At 40.1% G+C, this 20,602-nt stretch overlaps 1 protein-coding gene across 3 annotated transcripts; it reads right to left on the bottom strand.

Annotated features, from left to right (window-relative positions):
• Window positions 1-2,127: 2,127 nt before the first annotated feature.
• nrcama (neuronal cell adhesion molecule a) lies at window positions 2,128-19,728 on the bottom strand. 3 transcript variants are annotated; one of them, XM_085376741.1, is made up of 31 exons: window positions 19,626-19,728; window positions 19,145-19,162; window positions 18,763-18,868; window positions 18,427-18,620; window positions 18,173-18,295; window positions 17,813-17,987; window positions 16,108-16,215; window positions 15,792-15,976; window positions 15,405-15,536; window positions 15,128-15,271; window positions 14,893-15,004; window positions 14,634-14,800; window positions 14,378-14,525; window positions 14,173-14,297; window positions 12,206-12,235; window positions 10,591-10,692; window positions 10,244-10,441; window positions 10,087-10,157; window positions 9,765-9,990; window positions 9,354-9,469; window positions 8,060-8,267; window positions 7,575-7,697; window positions 7,274-7,450; window positions 7,051-7,083; window positions 6,460-6,525; window positions 5,116-5,238; window positions 4,820-4,975; window positions 3,886-4,017; window positions 3,716-3,794; window positions 3,202-3,213; window positions 2,128-2,362 (listed from the first exon to the last, which is right to left on the bottom strand). In XM_085376741.1, exons 1-31 carry the CDS (start codon window positions 19,717-19,719, stop codon window positions 2,128-2,130), a joined length of 3,918 nt encoding a protein of 1,305 aa, XP_085232867.1. In that variant the 5' UTR covers window positions 19,720-19,728. The 3 variants fall into 3 exon arrangements, with proteins under 3 accessions (XP_085232867.1, XP_085232865.1, XP_085232866.1); XM_085376739.1 differs by lacking the exon at window positions 3,202-3,213 and adding an exon at window positions 16,987-17,043 and having other exon boundaries at window positions 16,108-16,219; window positions 17,817-17,987; window positions 19,626-19,719; XM_085376740.1 differs by lacking the exon at window positions 3,202-3,213 and having other exon boundaries at window positions 16,108-16,219; window positions 17,817-17,987; window positions 19,626-19,719.
• Between the last annotated feature and the right edge of the window lie 874 nt (window positions 19,729-20,602).

The following is a 20,602-nucleotide window of genomic DNA, read 5'->3' on the forward strand; positions in this document are numbered from 1 at the left end:
CACCCGGACATTCACACTTAAGCTTCATTCATTTTACAGTAATATAAAACTCACTGCGCTCAGACTGAGACGACATACAGCATAAGGGTTGAATGCATAAACCGAAGTCACCAGTGTGTTTTACCATTTGGAGTGAAACAAGCAATATTTTCACATGAACAGATACACCTGTTTTCACATTCAGTATCATTTTTATGACCGCGTCGTTTCTAAGCGCTACCAGCAAATGTAAGTCTATTCCAGATGTTGAGTCTGGTTCCCACTGGCGGTTACCTGGTGAGAAGGTTGGCAGTTGTTTAGTGCTCCCAACAGGTTGGGAGAAGTTTGAAATGTACACATGACACATTTTTCCCATTTTATTATCGAGTGTTCATAGCTGGATGGTATGATTATATCATGCGTATACACTGTGAGCTGATGGTAGCTGGATAATATGATTGTCAACAAGGGCATAGCAATCTATAGGTGGAAGCGATCCCTCACAACAAACGCCACTGTGTAACATCAAAATTGTTCAAATCAAGTCACGTTTATAGCACTGTGTAGGAACCCTGGACTCCAAAATGAAAGAGGCTATTTTTTTAAATAACTAGCCCACATACAATATTTAGTGGCATTACAGCTGATAAAATGGTCTTAGTTTTAATGTTCCCCTATGAACAACTTTATTATCAGCGAAATCCTGAAGCGCATTTTTTTGCGGTGTTGAACACTCGCGTAGCTTTTAAAGCTGTTATTAAGGTAAGGTCGGGTGGTATTCTGAATGCATCGCAGCTGTAGACTTCTTGAACTGCTCTGAGCTCTGGTCTGTCTCATGTATGTAACTATGAATCAGGTTGCCGTTCACTACAAAGGCACTAGAAACCGTGCTGAGAGCTTCTCAATCATTAACATCCAAACATCCAGACACCGCTGCACCATCTCTCAGTGAACCTTTCTCTAAATGCGACATATTTGCAGCACAGTACGCACAGCACATATGCAAGAAGGAATGCTATTGGAAGCAGTGCTGGGGTAGCGGTTAGCTCTGTCCACGTAAAACAGAGGCCTGCGCAGGGGCCACAACTCGAGGTGGAAGCACCTGGCAATGACACTGGATCAATCACCACTTAAGAGATCAGTGAGAAGAAGCGCAGGCTTGGGAAAAACACAAAAGACTGCAAAAAAGAAAAGAATGGGAGGCCGACTGCAGTTAAGTGTGGGAGGTCTGGCTAGCTGGCTGGTGTGATAAGTGGCTGAAAGCTGAGCTTATCTAATGTCTAGCCAGGTTTTTAATGACCGCAAATAGACATACCTGTCCTTAAAATATAGCTTTCTTCTTCTTCTACCACATATGTACAAAAAAGGTCAAAAACCTATGCTAGCTTCTACTTGGAGTCACACATTTCACAGCAGTCTCTGCAAAGACACTGCTGTCTTTTTCCCCCTCTATATATCATACGTGATTTGACACTTTCTGACTGATAAAAAAAAAGGAAACAATAAAAGACATACCCAGCTGCTTGTAGGCGTGCATGGTATACAGTTTCAACACGCAGCTTACCTCTGCAACAACTGACACGAGTGTGGTAAAACGCTTATTAGGATCACAATTTACTCCATGCACATGTTTATGAATGGGATTGGATGCATTTTTTTTTGCCTGCCTTCTGGTTATGTACTGTAGCTTGATAAAATATATCTTTTTTGATATTTCATATCTTGTATATTTTGCAAAGGATATCAAATGGCACTAACACACTTAAAAGATTCGTGCTCAGTCTGAGTGGTAAAAACCCCTTCGGGTACATTCCTTTTGCTTTTCTGTATTGTTTGCTCTCTCCTTCCCTCATTTCACACCTTCTTTCAATGGTTATGGGTGATGTGGAGCCGGTCTTTGCCATGTTGAGTGCGTCTTGATGAGTGGAGGTCACAGTGTGACCGGGGCTGGCAGGTGTGGGGATGAGGTCGTGTCAGCAGTCTTGGTGACAGTTAGCCATGGCCACCGGAGTGAGAACCACCAAGGGGTTAAGGTAGGTGTCCACAACAACTGTCACCTTAGCAGCTGTCACCACAGAGATGGTCACATTTGCCAGGGTGACAAGGGAGTGGCTGAAGCAAGCGTTGCAGCCAGGCTGTGGCCCTTTGTTAGACAAATGAATTCATGGCGTTGACAGGCGACGGGGCCTCCGAGCTCTCGTTGCCTTCATGCGTGTCTTTTTCTTTCTTGCCGCTGTACTGGCCGATGAAGGAGCCGTCCTCGTTGAACTGCCCGTCCCCACCTTCACCGTAATCCACCAGACTGTCGTCGCTCTCGTCACGCCGCACCGTCCCATTGGACGGCGTCCGGCTACCCTTCAGCGGCTTGTGGTCCTCAGTGTCACTGTAAGGAGTAGGAAGATGGCTGAGAAAGAACTCGTGCAGCTTGCAGAACGTCTTCTGCACTTCTCATAACCTTTTAGAAAGAAAACAGGCTCTTCAAGCACATAAGCAGTCTGGCTTTTCCACTGCACAAGCATAGCTTACCACAGTGACAATATCACTGCAACTTTATGCCATCTTTGGTACACATTTTGATGAAGCTCACTTCAAGTGTGCAAATACATCCACAAGTGATTACTTTTTTAAACTAAAAACTTAAAATGAGCAAAATCATGGGGTAAGTGATACATTACACGTTGTGGTACTGTTATTGTACAGTGGAGCAGCTCAGTTAAATATCATTTAGGGTGTTAGTGCTGTGGTGGTTCAAGTCCGGGTGCAGCGCTGCAAGAGGAGTTTGCAAATACGTGCCGTTCAGTCCTTTGCAATGTACCTGCATCCGAATGCAATTTCTGAAACGCTTTCAGTCAATATGCTTTCGCTTTACATGCAGGAATCCAAAATGCAAACAGCATCATTTAAACCATTTTGTCACGCTCCACCTGTATTAACACATTGAGTTTTATTCAATACTATGGCAGCTACAGTGAGGATCATACAAGTACTTTAGCACTTAATGGAGATATTAAAGACATTATCATTATTAAAACAATAAAATGAAGGGAGCTAGAAGCAGTTAAAGCAGTAATATTAAATGGTAAATCTGGAGTGTTAATGCTGGTACTATAATGAGCATCATGACACAGTAGTCTCTGCCTTCATTTTCTCTTTAATCAGAAACTCAAGGAGGTTTTATAGGTTGCTTGAATTGCATGCTGCTTTTATCGCATCTTGTCTTACCTCTCCATCGACCTAAACCCCTCCCCCCGAAAAACAAAACAGAAAGATAAAAGTGGAAGGACACATGAAAAGCAATTCATGAGCCACGGTGAGTGTCTATTTTTTGTGAGCTTTTTTTGGAAACAGACAGCGCTTTCAGCTCTCCTAGTCGAAGCATGCAAGATCTCATTTGTTTTAAGAGCAGTTAGTATACAATTTAAGAGGTCAGAGATGAAACAACTTGTTAAAATTTACATATTGTATAATATGAAAAAGCTTCTTTTATATTAGATGGGCAATGTGCAGGTGAGTTGGTAAATGTAAGAGTCAAAGCAGAGTAGTTTGGATATCGCCTTGCCTCTGTGGAGTGTTTGGTAATCGAGTCTGGAGTGGGGAGTGTTTCTGCAGCCTGGTAAAATGTTCTACATATACAAACAGCCCAGTCAGGACACAATGGACCAACACAAAGAGAACGCTCATACACTGCTCTGGTCCTATTTTAACCATGCTTCTCTGACTGAAGAACGTCTCTCACCTGTACTCTCCAAATGTCCCATCATCCTCCTTCATGGGTTGGATCTCTGGGTCTTGGTGAGCGTCTTCTTTTTCTTTCACTGTCAGTTTCAACAGCAATTAATTTAAATTTCTGCGCATTCCCGACTACAGGCTTGGACTCATAATGCACACAGATAATGTGTGGTTTACCTGGATATTTGCCACCCTTGTTTCTCTTGATGAAACACACTATTAGAAGCACCAAGATGAGGAGAGCGATGGCACACATCAGTCCAATAAACCAGCCCTGGGTAGCGATGTCTACCTGCCGGCTGGCTACAGCTGGAGAAAGAAAGAAAGAGGAAAGAAAGAAAGAAAAACGGGTGGGGAGAAGTTCACAGAAATAAGATAAACATTAAGTGTCAGCTCAAAATGTACTTCTAGGCTCCTATAACAGTGAAACTGTCCTCTTCATGCTGAGCAACACTGAGATTAACAGAAGCTGTAAACACAGGATGGAACTGTGAAATGGGTTAATATGACGATTTATATGGAGGACCAAAACAGCCAAAATTTAAAAAAAAGAATTGGGGAATAAATAAATGACTTTAAATAAATTATTATGACGCTTATGGTGATGTTCAATAAGGAAGATCTGTAATCACTACTGCTGTCAGTGCTCAAACTGCTAGCCTATTCTATATATTTTTTATGTTTCCAGATTACTGGAAAAATGAGGTGTTCAGTTAAACTGGATAAGTCGAAGAAGCTAAAAGTGCCTGAAAAAGGGCAAAGAAATATGGGTGTGGGGGGTATTATTTTGTTTTACAGAGTCACGTGTTTCTGTCTTTGTTAATTTTTTATTTCAGCAGTTCTGATCCTCAATGCATGTAGGCACTAACACAACAAAATTAAAAGAGTAATAATGGTAATAATGGGTAATAATGGGCATTGCGGTGGCGACTTTAAATGACATGCATTAGACCAGAGGCTACTGATGGCAACTTCTGACATGCTTGTACGCTAACTAACTACCGTACATTCATGTCTGAGTGTAACAAACTAAATCTGATGATGAAGGAAAAAAAAAGATGAAGCAGGCACTGAAAACAAAAACCATCTATGTCGAGGCATGCTGCCTCACCTGGCACCGTAACCAACATTTCGTCTGTGCTGTGGACTGTCGGGTCGGCTGCATCTTTAGCTATCACTTTCACCCTATAGGAAGTTCCCGGCTTTAAACCTTTTATTGTATGTGAGTGTGAACCGTTTGCAAACTCCTTTTTCCACTCCTCTTTACCTGGAATCGAGGCAGTGGAAAGGAATTAGATTCAGGAATCTGATACTGGGATAAATGCTAATTTTGAAAAATCAGATCTAGTCAGTTGTAAGCAAGTCAAGACATGCACTGATGCTTTGAAATACAAGAGAAAGCCTTACTGTTCTCAACAATATACTCCACATATACATTCTTATGGTGTCCAAAGTATTCCCAACTGATCACTGCACTGTCCTCTGATACAGAAGTGTTAACTGTGCCAAAAGCACGACCCACAGGAGGCGCTGGGCACCGAAGAGAGAGAGAAAATGTGTTTTTTGCTAATATAAAACATAAAAAGTACACATTTTTTGAAGACACCTACATTTTCAACTTACTAAATTACATTAATCTAGAATAAATCCAGTAAAACAAGTAAAATTATATCAATGTTTACATCTATGAACATCTCCAGAACAATTTGCCAGCGTGTATTAAACAGCTGGTGTCTTTGGTAGTTTTTTCCACCACATGTGGTAAAGTGGACCACAGGCAAGCTTTTAAAAAGGCCATTGTTGTTATGTTTTGGCTCAATATATAAAGTGAACATTTATCTTTGGAAACTTAAAGTTAAGTCTACAAAGTACTGTAGCTTTAACGTTACAAAATAAAATCAAGAAAAGAATTACAAAATAAGTAACAACGCTGTGCAATTCTAAGCTCCTGTTACATTATTAAAAACAGGTCAGGTTAGCTGCTACAAAAATGTCCATCTCAATAAAACACCAATCAGGTGGTTAATATTACTAGCAATATTTTCTGAGCTTTTTTTTTAATTACTTTTTTGTGACCTTGTGGCAGTTTTGCCTCTGTACACCACCACAGTGGATATTAAACCAATCATTCAAGATATGATTAAAGTTCAGAATTTCAATATTGTATTAACTGTTTAGGAATTACAGCTGTTTTCTGAGACGCAATTGACTCATAAGCAGTTTCATTGCCATGTGAGACCTGTTTTGCTCATTATTCTATGAGAAATTTAGCTAATGAAAAATCTGGACTTAGGTGCCAAAGTGCTGAACTTGCATTTGATATCTCTTCACTGGAGGTCTCAGTATGCGGACTGTCGATGCAAATAAAGGAGGCCATCAGTAGTCTGAAAAGCCAGTAAAACATTTCACTGAAGCTGAAGACTTTCTCAGAGGCAAGAAATCGATGACTAAGTCAGTCTGTATAAAAATTGCAGTTATTCCTAAACAGTAATTACAATACTTTTGTTAAACCCCATAAATTAAAACTGCATTTCAATAACATCTTGATTGTTTGATTTAAAATCCACTGTAGTGGTGCACAGAGGCAAAATGACAAAAATTGTATCAGTGATAAGCTAGTTCATTACCATCACGAAATCACATTTGAGTAAAGTCGCTAAGCTAAAATTACTAAGATGGATCATTTCTGCAGGACTGAGTTCATGGGGAGATAGTGGGGGAGGGAGTAAGGGACACAGGGAGTGCTTGTACCCTTGTGAAACGGGGAATGCAGAGACTGAGTGATGGGGGAAGTTGGGTGAGGGGGCTCTGTGGGGCCTGAAAGAACACGGAAAAGAGTGAGACAAAATACATAAGCATCACAACAAAGAGCATACAGTACTGACACGGAGAGTTAAAACGTGGCAACGCTTCTTAATACTGAAAGCTAAAATGAAGCACCTGATCCAGCTCTGTATCTACACAAAGAAAAATGAGCAACTCTGCAGCAAATAAATTTCTACTTTGTTTATAAAAACAGTCAGTTTATAGCATAAATGTTAGCGCTGGAATTCAAACCATCATGCAAAAGGAATCTGCTCATTTAAAGAAGAGACATACTAAAAGATGAAAGAAAATATCATTTTACAACATAGAAATCCTATATTTCACACCGTGTGACTGTGTAAAAACGACCTATTCTTACAGAACAGGACACAAGCATGGTTTCTCACAATTGTTGGATTACCTTAACATGCAGGGAAAAGTGCAATAAACATGACATCTATGCTAGGGCTGTTTTCGTTTCTAATATCTATTAATGTAATTAGCATGCAGATACTTCCAGTGGCAAACTTGGGTTACCTTTGCCTGCCTCTACAGTGGGCCGAGTACGAGCTTCAAGGAAGAGAGAAAGAGAAAGAGACAGAACCTCCTCAGGGTTGTCATTTTTACAGAATTCCTGACATCTGTCACTGCACTGTGGCTATGGTTAGGCTGCTTTAAAACGTTTTCTTCCTATTGAGCTTTTATTTGGTTCACCTTAAGTTAAATGCTTAAACTTCAAGTTCTTGGACACAGGACTCACTTGTATGCATGACTGTGAAAGCCTCCTCTGTGATGATGGGGCCAGAGCCCTTGTTTGTCTTTGCGCTTAAGTAAAACTTGTAGAGCATGCTGGAGTTCAGGTTACTCAGAGTAATGGTGGTCTCGTTGGCTAGAAAGGTCATGACCTGGACTGGTCCCAGTTCGCTGGTATTGTTGACTGCAGACACGGCAAGAAACAGCCAACAATTGGAAAATGCAAAGATGAAAGTTGAAAGGAAAAAGCAAAAATGCTGCATAATACTGTGGCGATACTTAAAGTTGAAGGGGACTGCAAATCCTACCTGGTTGGTATTTCAGAATGTATCCAGTGAGACGTCCATTGTTGTTAATTGGTGGGCCCCATTCCAGAGTGAGAGAGTCCAAACCAGGGTTGATTACACTGAGAAAAGAAGGAGGCCCTGGGACTGAAAACAAAACCAGAATTAACTCTGAGTCTGTTGGCTACATGAGCATTTGTAGGATACAAATATTTTATATTTGAAGGTCATATAATAGTGGCTAAGGAGTACATGAACCTGTATGACTGTTAAGGCTTTAATTGGATGTTGGTTCTGTGTGCCCTTGTATTTGGTAGGCTGTCTTACTAGTACAAACAGTGCTACTAGCAGCAGGTAAAATATATATTTTGTATTAATATGTACATTTAAGATATTGTAGTATAGCAACATTCAAAGTGTGGTGATCCATTTAAAATTTGGAGGAACTTGGCATCCTATTACAGTACAAGTTTTTTTTTATTCTTCTTTGGACCGAAAGACATACACACCTCCCTCAGGTGTCTCAAATGTCTTGCTTTGGCTAGAAGGCCCTTCTCCTTTGTTATTAAGGACTCTGATAGAGAGACTATAGACACTGTAAGGCTGGAGGCCTGGCAATCGTCCCTCACTTCGGTTTCCACTGAAAGTCAAAACTTGCATTTCCTGATCAGTCTCCTCTTCTGTCTCATGCAAACCATGCTTTCGCCTGTAGTATACCTGGAGAAAAACACACCAAGAGTTAAATGAATCATTGTGATGTTGTAACCAGGTTCCCCAACACAAAACAGGAGAATTAAAGTGATGCTCAGTAAAAAAAAAAAAACAGAGAAAAGCTTTTTGGCTCTCCTTCAAAGCTCAAAGTAACTTTTTTCTTTCTTTTTCCTTACTTCCTATACTGCACTCATTCAGACATACACTCACCAGTCACTTTGTTAGATACACCTTTTCAACTGCTTGTTAATGCAAATATCTAAGCAGCCAATCACATGCCAGCACCTTCGTAGGGTTAGCCATGTAGACATGGTCAAGATGACCTGCTGAAGTTCAAACCTAGCATCAGAATGGATGTTGGTGCCAGATGCTGCTAATCTGCTGGGATCAACTACTTCTTAGAATATACAAAAAATGATTAAAAAAAAAAATCATATAGCAATAAAAGGAAAACAAGAAAATATCCAGTAAGCGGCAGTTCTCGGGGAAAAATGCCTGTTGATTCTAGAGGTCAAAGAAGAATAGCCAGACTGTTTTGGTTTTGCTTTGGTGGGAGAGCAACAAGAACTTAAAAATAACCACTTGTTACAACCAAGGTTTGCAGAAGACCATTTCTGAAAGCACAGCAGCAGAAGACCACAATTGGTGCCAGTCCTCTCAGCTAAAACAGAACCCTGAAGCTACAATTCACATGGTCTGACTAAAGTTGAACAACAGAAGATCGGAAAAATGTTGCCTGCCCTGATGAATCTTGTTTTCTGCTGAAACATTGAAATGTTGAGGTCAAAATTTGGTGTGAACAACATGAAAGCATGACTCCATCTTGGCTTGTATAAAAGGTTCAGGCTGTTAGAGGTGGTGTAGTGTTGTAGGGAAAATGTTCTTGGCATACTTTGAGCACCTTGTTGAATCTATGCCACAAAAAAATTAAGGTACTTCTCAAGGGAAACTGGGACCCAACTACTCAAGAGGGACTATTTTCATAGTATCTATAGAGTTGGTTGTATTTATAAGTGACATTAATGTCATAAGATTGGGACATCTACTTTGACATCTCTGTGATGGAGGGGGAAATGTGGCATAAGACAATACCTTGTATCCCTGTAGTTTTCCTCTGACAGAGGGCGGTGATATGGGCTCCCAGTGTACTTCTGCCAGTGTGCTGTTATGAACCATGACCTGCACACTCTCTGGAGCAGACAAAGGCACTGCAAAACAGAGAATATGAAATATTAAGTTGAACCAGTTTGAAAACACTGTGGTGATGGATCGTGGTCTTGTAATAGTAAACACAGTAAGGTTTTATAGTATGTCACATAACTAGACTTATTTATGACTTGACCAATACTATAAAACAAAATGACAAGGGTTACAGCGCCTGTTATTGAAACCTTAAACAACAGATGCTCATTCTCAAACTTCCCAGTCTGCTTTATCTTTTTCTATCTTCCATAGTTCTGATCTAATACCGAAAAGAAACGTATTTCCACAGAATGCACTTACAGTCTTCTCCAGAGTATCCAAACGCCACTTCAGGTTCAGGCCCAACACCATAATCGTTGAAAGCTTGAACTTTGATTTCATAGGGCACATATGTTGGAGTTCCAGACACAACCCACTGAGATACATTGGCCACATTCTGTGCTGACCACTCCTTCTCAACATCCTTCTGTCTCCACTGCACTTTATATTCCAGACCGGGCCCATTGGACTGGAGTCCTGTGAGTGGCTACACAGAGAGTAATGTTAATTAGTACTTGCATATTTCATCTATACAATACATTTAGGCTCAAATCAATCTGAAATATAATTAAAACCATCTCACTGTCCAGGAGATGACCAAGTTGCCTGGCTCGGTTCCTACTCCCTGAACACCTGATGGGTTTTCATCAGGAGCTGAGAAAACCAAAGAATCCTGGTTCGGTCTGAACTTATTTTTGTGTTAAGATGATTAACATATTTCTATTTTCAGTGACTTTTACCTGCAGGGTTGGTCCTATATTGACGTGAGGACTGGCTCGGCTCACTATAGCCGACACGATTTTTAGCCAGCGCTCTGAAGGAGTAGTAAACGTATGGAGAGAGGTGCAGCTGTGCTGTGGTGCTAGTACCAGGAACCTCTGTCAGGTTTGTCCAAACTCCTGGCTGGTGGAGAAGATCCTCATACTGGATCAGAAATTCTGGAGAAGATAAAAGATTCAGATGTCACGAATGTTTTTAACAGCAGAAACTTTGTTTTCATTTGTACAGGTCATAATTACTGTAGGTTAAATCATGTCTGCCGATAGTACAATCTGAGCAAACTGCTCCAGCACTGAGAATTTCATACTCTCTATAGGACTGTTGTTTTCATCTCCTGGGGTCCAGGTGAGCTGGACACTCCTCTCTGTTTGGTCTGTCAGCTCCAGGTCAGTCGGAGGGTCAGGTTTCTCTGTGAATGCAATAAGAAATTTAGTACCTTGCTTCTGTTTCCATATAAAATTTGGCACCAATACAACACCTTTCCACAATTAAAAACATAACAGCAGTAAATGAAATGTACAGCAGGTATTTTGATGGGTAGCTAGTGAGGTTAACACCAACATTTGTTAGCCGGATTACATCATTAACTGTGTTTTTCTTATTTAAAAAACATGAATGTCAGTCAACAGTTTGTATGCACTCACACAGTCCTGAGGAGAGGTCCAAATATTGAAAACGTGGGTGCAAATGTACCCATCATTAACAGTGACGAAAAACTTTTAAAACGCTCACATGCATTCTATGCAAGTATGGTGGGATTTAAAGTTTATGGCAAGTTTTAAGACAAAATTGACCAGAAATAATCAGACTGCAGGGTCAAAAGGTTAATGGGTCAATCACAGTCAAATAGCCGAACGCTGCACATTATTGGCAAAAGTTAGGACTGTTATATCCAATTTTTTGTGACAGTTTTTGCAACTTTATCATTTTTTATGACAGACACTTTTAAAATAATGCATTTTTATATAATTGAGTAAAACATGTCAAAATGTGTCTCATTTATGCAAATATGTATGTTGCATATAAGCTCTGTGATGTATGTATGTACAAACTGAAAAAACATTAAACATATATTTAAAAACTAACTACTAGACCAAATGAAACTGTGTAATATCATAAAAAAAGAGGGCATTTCCATTCATATATTAAATAAAAAACAGCTTTTAATTAATGATCTTGACCAAAACCTGTGTGATCTTCATCACCAGGACTAGCTTTATATCATCAACACCAGCTCATCAAAAGTTACTAGCAAAAGCCTGCCCTATGGGTGGTTCTGTACACGGGCAACATACGCTGAATAAAATAAATAAATAAATAAAAATAATCAAGAACTGGGATTTTTAATAAATCTTTAAAAAACAAAAAAACAAACCAAATAGATGTTAAGCAGCGCTGTATGTGTGACAAAAGTTTTTGCAAAGTTTTGTTCAGACTGGCCCACCCGTTAAGCTATGATTGTTACAGTTTAATTACTTAATTAACTTGAAAATAGTATTATTTTGTAGAATTTTGTACAGTTTTAGCAGTTGACTGTGACCAACCTGACAACACTGATGATGATACTACTGCTAGTTAGCGAACAGCACCAGATTTGTTCAGGTGTTGCAGGTAAAACCTCACATTACATACGATGTGTCATCAGAATTTAGTGTTCGTGTGTGTTAAAATGATGTCTTCCATATTGTTAAACGCACTACACTTTGCAAAAGTACATAAAATGCAGTAGCTAGCATGACAGCAGCAGGTGAAACACTGCAAAGGCAACTTTAATTACTTGTGTGTTTGATTTGAGACAGCAGACTGCCAAAATTCAAGTAGTATAAAAGTAATGTACACCATGAAAGGAAGTAGCCAAAGGACACACACAATGAGTTAAGCTAATGGAAGCTACAAATTGCGACAATGTGGACATTGTTTACCGTAGACAATTGCAGGAGTAGGAGTCGCCTCTGACAGCGAAAAGCAGGAGCAAAGTGCAAGAAGAGGGTTAGAAGTTAGGGACAGACATTTAAGAAACAGCAGAAAGATCTCAATGGTAATGTTATTTTAGGAATGTAACTAAAGCTTGAGGAGTAAAAACTAATGTTTCAGTGCAGTTATTCTGCAAAACAGAATAACTGCTACGATGCCTTCCAGTCAGGTTTTAGACAGAACCACAGCACTGAAACCGCTCTGACAAAAGTGTTTAATGACATATGTCTTAACACAGACAGTGGAAAAATGTCAGTCTTAGTTTTACTGGATCTCAGTGCAGCATTTGATACAGTTGACCACAACATATTACTCAAACGACTGGAGAACTGGGCAGGTCTTTCAGGAACTGTACTAAACTGGTTCAAAACATACTTAGAAAACAGGAAATACTTTGTATCAATAGGTAACTTCACATCTGAGCAGACTAGTATCACATGTGGAGTTCCCCAAGGTTCCATCTTGGGACCCCCTCTGTTTAACATTTACATGCTCCCACTGGCACAGATTATAAAGAACAACAAAATAAACTACCACAGCTATGCAGATGACACACAAATATATATCACAATGTCACCAGGAGACCGAGGCCCTGTACAGGCTCTTGGTAAATGCATTGAGGAAATTAATGACTGGTTGTGCCACAATTTTCTCCAACTAAACAAAAACAAAACTGAAGTAATAGTCTTTGGCGCCAAAGAAAAACGATTACAGGTCACCAGAGAACTTCAATCTATACATCTAAAAACCACAAACCAGGCGAGAAATCTGGGTGTAGTGATGGATGCAGACCTAAACTTAGAGAAACACATTAAGACAATAACAAAGTCAGCTTACTATCACCTCAAGAATATATCAAGGATAAAAGATCTGATGTCTCAACAGGACCTGGAAAAACTAGTCCATGCATTCATTTTTAGTAGGCTTGATTACTGTAACAGCATCTTTACAGGTCTACCTAAAAAATCAGTCAGACAACTACAGCTCATTCAGAACTCTGCTGCTCGAGTCCTCACTAAGACCAAAAAAGTGGACCACATCAGTCCAGCTCTGAGGTCCTTACACTGGCTGCCTGTCCGTCAGAGGATAGACTTTAAAGTTCTGACCCAGTATGAACCTTCCAGATCCCTCAGGTCATCTGGATCCGGTCTTTTATCAGTTCCCAGAGTCAGAACCAGACACGGAGAAGCTGCATTCAGCTTTTATGCTCCTTATATCTGGAACAAACTCCCAGAAAGCCTCAGATCAGCTGAAACACTCAGTTTATTTAAATCCAGGTTGAAGACTCACCTGTTCTCAGCTGCATTTAAATAAAGCACCAAATCCACACTTTTAAGCTTAAATTTCAAAACTTACATTAACTACTGATTTTATCTACTGTTCTGATTTTATCTGTTTTGATTTTACATACTGTTTTGTTTGTTTGTTTGTTTGTTTGTTTGTTTGTTTGTTTGTTTGTTAGTTAAGTGGGTTAGAGCTCTGGGTAGCTCCCCAGCTGGGTCTAGACTGGGTCTAGAGAGTATTTTAAATTCAGGGAATTTAAAATAGAAAGTAGCTCGTCCACAGAAGGACTGGTAGCTCCCCTTACGATAAGGGTTCAGATCGCGCGAACAGGTGTGAAATGTGTGTGTTTAGTTAGTTTGTTTGTTTGCTTGTTTTAATCAATTTTAAATCATACTTTTTATTTGTTTTTGTTTCTAATGTCTCTGTAAAGCACTTTGAATCACCTTGTTGTTGAATTGTGCTATACAAATAAATTTGCCTTGCCTTGCCTTGCAATTAAGGAACCAAAAGGGGTTATAATTAGGGGGGGGGGGGGGGAAATCAAACAATAGAAGCAGGAAAGCAAAAAAGCCTCTGGATCTGTGTTAGAGCTAAATGATAACTACGTTAATAAATTAAGGTGAGAACGTACCGACAACAGTCAGCATGGCACTGGCTGAGTCCTGATCGAGGGTGGTGTTCATGATGCAAGTATAAGTCCCCTTATCATCATCAGTCACGTCTCTGATGGTCAGACTATCAGTGTCCACCTCGAACCTGAAAGTATTAACGAGAAATAACATCAGGTATTTCTACAGAGTCAACAGAATAAGTGCAGTCTCAATGGTTGGGTGTACCTCTCATCATCAGGCAACTCTCCTCTGTCTTTGAGCCAGGTCATGGTGGGGATTAGGGAAGGGTCATGCTTGACTTTACACTCAAAGACAGCGCTCATTCCTCTCTGCACCACCTTGTACTCTGGCTGCTTCAGGATACGAGTGGGCTCTGCAAAATGGATAACCATTATGTCACCGCTGATAACCTAATACCCACTGACAAAGAAGAATTGAACCACCAATGTCACTGTCTGAGTTCTGATTAGACTATACTGACCTTTAACCTCCAAAAAGACATGGTTCTCCTTGATCCCAAGGTTGTTTGTGGCAATGCAGGTGTACTTTCCGCTATTTAGCGGCTGGGCTACATTTATTTCCAGAGTACCATTCTCATGGATTACATATGGGTCAGTATTCTTAATGCTGATCTGACTGTCTTTGAACCTGCATAGAAATGGCAACCAAGGCAGCTCAAGTACAGTACAGTGCATCTTAGCTTTGAAATCTAATAATATTTCAAATGAGCTGACAGTTACCATGTGATGGTTGGAATAGGCGAGCCAAAGGAAGCACAGTGTAGTAATGCAGGGCTGTTGGTGATGACCTGGTACACTTGGTTAGGTGGAGTGAGGACCCTTGGTGGTTCAGCTTTAAAGGAAAAAAAGAGAAGATGCTTGGTAAAACTCATTAATATGGCCATTTTCCAAATCGTTTCTAACTAAAGATTTGTATGGGGCAGTTCTAATATGAAATAAATATGTTTTAACTCACCAAGAACACTGACAAAAGCATTCGCCAGGAGGTAGCCGAATTCATTGGAAGCATTACACTGGTAGACAGAGCTGGACCCTGACTGCACGTTGCTGAGAATCACAGTGTCGTCTTCCACCTTGCGGCTGGGGTCCTCAGGAGTGTCTAGCACAGGGCAAGATGATCTCTACATCATCATCTTTAATTGAAAATGAGCTGGAACTGAGAATTCAGTCCCCAGCTAATCAAGTTTACTATTTTGTCTGCTTTAAATTAGAAGTGATCTAATTTTTCTTACTCTCTATGGGAATTCCATTGACAAACCAGTCTATCCTTGGTTTGGGTTCTCCATTGACTCGACAAGTCAACACGCCAGTTTCATTAGGGGCGAGGATCAGGTTCCTTGGAATGCTGACCCAGAAAGGAGCCGCTGGGGATAATGAACAAGACTGAAAATGCTCAGTGAAATTCTTGACAAGCTATCACTATAAATCTTTCTTTAGCTTTCAACGTAATATAGGAGAGAAGACACTGGTTGTTTCTATAAATGGAAGATTCAAATGTGTATTTATCTGCTTGCATTAGAATGCATTTATGAATAAAAATTGGGGTTCAGAATAAAATATGGTAATACTGTAAAACAAATTTAAGGGCATCAGTAACATGACTGAGCTGATCTGCCTACCTTTGACAGTGACCTTGATGGTATGGTGTACAGTGCCCAAGTTATTTGTGGCTACGCAGCGGAAGTTGCCAGCATCATTTTCATTCACATCAGAAATCTTCAGTGTTTTCTTGAAGTTCTGGTAGGACACTCTGTTGCTTGGTAGCTCTCCTCCTTCTTTCTGCCACGAGATATCTGGAGTCGGCCTATCACAGAAGAAAAGAGATTACAGCAAACAACTCTTCCAGTCAGTTAGTTTTTCTTCTCTTTCAGACACTGCGGCACTAATTTGAGTAAACATAAACCCTTAGAGTAGTTACTGCATATGCCAACTTACAAGCCCTCAGCGATGCATTCTAGCTCCAGAGTCTGCCCTCTCAGAACCATCTTGGTGCTGGTGGTGCCGAGAGGCAGCATAAAACCAGGACGACGCTCGCCCTCTGGGCTGCCTGAACAGGTCAGAGCACAAGACCATATCAGCAACAGACCAAAACATTATACTTTAACACTGCTCTTCTTATAAAACAGAGCAGAAACCTCAGGGATGATTTACATTTTCAAAGGGCAAAGGAAGAGGAAAATGTAGTGTTGATGAAAAACTAATTGTGGATAGGAGAGATGGTTCAGTAGAATGTAAAAGAAAGTCTTTATTTACAGCATAAAGACAATACCAGAGCAAAGGGGATGTCTTTGAAAGACCTGAGCATTTGTTTAAGTAAACAACCCATGCATATAAATGCACAGCTGGACTGACTCCAGCCTTGGTCAAGAGAACAGTGCCAGCATGTTTTGATACAGGGTTCAAATACCAAAGGACCAGAATTTGCAGGAAAGGTCAGAAAATGGCAAATTATCCATATCAAGTTTCACAAGGTGGAGATGAACAATGTTACATAAAAAATAATGTTAACATAATAATGTTCTTTAATTTGTGACTATAGATAATTACTTAAAGGCCACAAACTGTCAGTAACAATTAATTGATAGAGTTGCATTTTACCTCGTATCACACTTTGTATCTCGTTTGTACTGATTAACGTTTAATTTGAATGAAGTAGGAGAAACCTGAGGAAGGGCAAGTGTTACTTACAGAGGAGGGGATTGAGGCCAAGTTAAAGGTGAGTGAGTGTGTAAGTCAGATATGGTTATGCAGGGCAGTAAAAACAGGGCCGGGTTCACACTGAAGGGGGCTGAATGGGTATAAACCAGCACTCACCACTATAGAAATCAGTGATATTGTATAAAGCAGCCAGAGTCTCATTCATTGTTTCCACTGTAATATAACAGAGAATCATAAGCATGCAAAACTAGGAAATGCAATGCATTTCCTAGTTTACATTGTAAAGCAAAGTATGTGTGTCACCCAAAGCCATAATTGAAAAAAACAACAACAACAACAAATAAATAAAATAAAATAAAAATAATTACACAATTATTATTAGTGAGACTGAGATAAGGACATTATAAAATCAAAGCCCTTACAGAGCTCAGGGGAGACAAACTTAAACTAACATTTATCTACAACAGTTTTGCAAGAGTGAAGTAAGGAAGTTGTAAAGTAAAAGGGTGTCTGACAAAGGAGAAAATACTAATATTCAGTTTACAATAAAAACTGAAAGTTTTCAAATGTGAAATGCTGGAAATGACTTGTGCAAGCTTAGACCAGACCTTTTTAGCTCCATAGTTATTTCTAGCTGCACAGCTTCATAGTTTAGGATTCCATTTGAGATGCTTTGCATGGTTTTAAAAACCCTTCAGTTCCTCTTCTATTTGAAACAAGTCGTTTTAGTTCCTTCCTATTAAAAAGCCTACGTTTTTCTGATTGGATGCCCCTAATCTGGCTTCCACAAACAGAAAGTGCTTGTAAACTTTGCCTTTTCATGTGAGATGACCATATAAGGAAATCTATGCTGAGCTGACTTAAGCTTGGCTCAGTAGAAAATATTGTGAGAAATTCAGAAAAAGGTACTTTTTTAATTTAAGTAATTGAGTTTTTGGCTTCTTTAAGGAGAAATCCATTGCTTATTTAAACCAGTTTTGACTTACTGTCCAGGACAGTGACTGAAATCGGCTGTTTCTGCTGGATGGTTTGTGTATGAGGAAAGCGAGCGTAACAAATGTAGTCACTCCTGGTGTCTTCTGGGAGAACATTGGAAAAGTACAAGTCTCCATTCAGGGCCTGGGACACTCGTTTATCCAGTGGTAGCTTCTGAAAGTCTGGGAGGGTGAGAGACAAGCAACTTAACAATGCAAAAAGCTTCCATTAGCTCACAAGATTGTTTTATCAACTACATTCAGAAATGAGATGGGTCAGAAAGGATTGACCCAATCTTTTGTTGGTGAAGGTGAAATTCTTTAGTCATTGCACCTTATATGTCTGCAAATATGTACACACGACTCACTATTATCCATCCAGAAGATGACAGGAGGGGGCAGCCCAGCAGGGGGTCGACATTGCAGCACAAGGGAGACCCCCTTCTGCACCATGATGGCCTCATTTCTCTCCTTTGACCATAAGGGGGACCCTGTGAGTCACAAACATCAACACCAAGAGGTTAATGCAGAGTGGATAATATTTATTTGTACTCAACTAGTCGTCACTTTTAAAGCCCAAGCTTTTAGAGCTTATGCATTTAAATACAAAGAGAAGACTTACTGGACTGCCTGATGACAATGCTGTCAGATACGGCAGTGCCATGCTCATTGTTAGCTATGCATTGGTAAGTTCCCTCATAAGCTTCAGCCCTTTCGCTGCTGATATCAATGACCAGAGTTCCTGAACCGGGCTTCATTAAAACTTTGGAGTCTTTCTCCACATCAAAGTGAGTCCCATTTCTTGTCCAGGAGAAGCTAGAACCAAGAAGTATAGAGCCATGAAGGAAACACATGGAGCAGAAGATGATGTTATGGCACATTTATTCATGTGTCAGGCAAATTTGAATTACTAATTTGACACTAAATCATTCATTAGGCATTGCAGGGACTCTCTCACCTGGGATGAGGCTTCCCCTTGGCTTCACAGTGGATGACAATGTTCTCGCGTGGATCAAAGATGTAATCCTTTGGGGACTGTAATATTATAGTAGGGGGCTGTGGCACTGAAGAAACCCCAAAAGAAGCGTAGTTTAGATACACAGCACAACAAAACCCGAATGTGCTGAATAATGCTGAATGTGTTCAAACAGAGGATGTACAAGCAGCATGCAACAAGCAGCGACAATCAAGACATTTATAGATGAAACACTCCATGCAGCTTACCATCACATCTACAAAGCACCACTTTTTACAGTGTTGAAATAAGTGCATGCACATCATTCGCCAAAATATTAAAAAACTCCACACCAGAAGCCACACCAGTGTTTGGGGAAACTTACATCCTTCCAGTACTTTAGCTTTTTGTCCACCATGACATGCCACACCACAGTAATAGAATATTGAGGAAAGGTGTTAGTTTTTGCAAGGACTAAACAACAGGTTCAGGTGAAATAGATTCAGGTACTTTTAAGCATTTGACTGAGCCTGCACACTTTTTGAGGGGAGGGTGTTTAGAAAGGCAGGTGCAATAAATGCTAGAAAAGTAGATGAAGACGTTCAACGGTTCAAACAGATTGTGTGATATCAAGATAAACAGAAATCCTTAAAATCTCATTGCAAAACACCATGCTGAAACATGCAAAGTTGAAATAGAATAGATAGAATAGAAATAGATTATTGCTACATTTTCATGAGGTAAAATATCTTCACTTTATCCCACAATATGAAAGTATTTCACTGAAATTCCATTAGTTTGAAAAGAATTATGCAAGCGTAACATCAAGTCTTACAATCACAGAGCATGTAAAGGGCAACGCTTACGATCAAGAGGCACTTCAAGTGCTGAAGTCATGTGACTTAGGAGTGTCAGCAGCACAGCTCCGAAGCCTGGCACCCACTTCCTATTCCTGTCCATGCTCAGGTGTGTCAGTGGCACGGTGCAAACCTTTTCCCCTAGGTCCAACAGAGGTGAAGGTTGTAGACAGCGTGAAGAAGTCTGAATCTGCACTACACAGAGGAATAAAAAATACTAAGAAAAACTTACTGAGATTTGTCTCAGCAATTTTAATGGCAAAAAAAGATTTCAGAATCAAAAAACAAGTGCACACGCACTATCCTCAGATGTATACAAATATGGTTAAATAATGTGAGTCCATCCATTCAAATGAACTACAGGTAAATAGAGCTGAATATTTACTCTGTACTACAATGGAAAGTTTACTTTAGTTTTTCTGTGAGGTTATTTCCAAAGTTGGGTATCTAGAGTCATGCTTGGCAAGTGACTCATAGTCATGCATAGGCTATCATTCGTTCAATGTAAAGACACTGGCAGGAGAAGTCCAAACAAACCGGATTCCCATCCTTGCAACTTAAACAACTTTAGCAGTGTGCATGCATCTGTCCTTCTTCATTTCGTTTACTTTCTCTTCTGATGAAAATGCCAGCGAGACAGACTGGCCCGGCACAATGAGCTTCCGAGTGTAGGTGCTGTCAGAATTAATCATCTGGGTGTTATATTCCAAAAAGCAGACACAGACTAATATGCTTGGGCAGTTTGTGTTGACTTATTTGGCGCTAGCTGCAGTCACATCTTATTGACCTCCAGACAAAATAGCCACTCAAACATAGCATGCGCACTGCTGAGATGTCCCTCCTGCCACGTGCGTGCCTGTAAACATATGGCATGTGAGTGCACTGGGCTGGAACGATCGCAGCTCTGCTGCAGATATAGCCTCACACAGATTGGCACATGCATGCAAATACATATCACATTAGAAGCACCATCGTTGCCAGTGTGT

Source organism: Diplotaxodon limnothrissa, linkage group LG17 (assembly GCF_057381915.1).
Source record: "Diplotaxodon limnothrissa isolate DT_005_m linkage group LG17, D_limnothrissa_male_GT1.1, whole genome shotgun sequence".
Taxonomy (NCBI): domain Eukaryota; kingdom Metazoa; phylum Chordata; class Actinopteri; order Cichliformes; family Cichlidae; genus Diplotaxodon; species Diplotaxodon limnothrissa.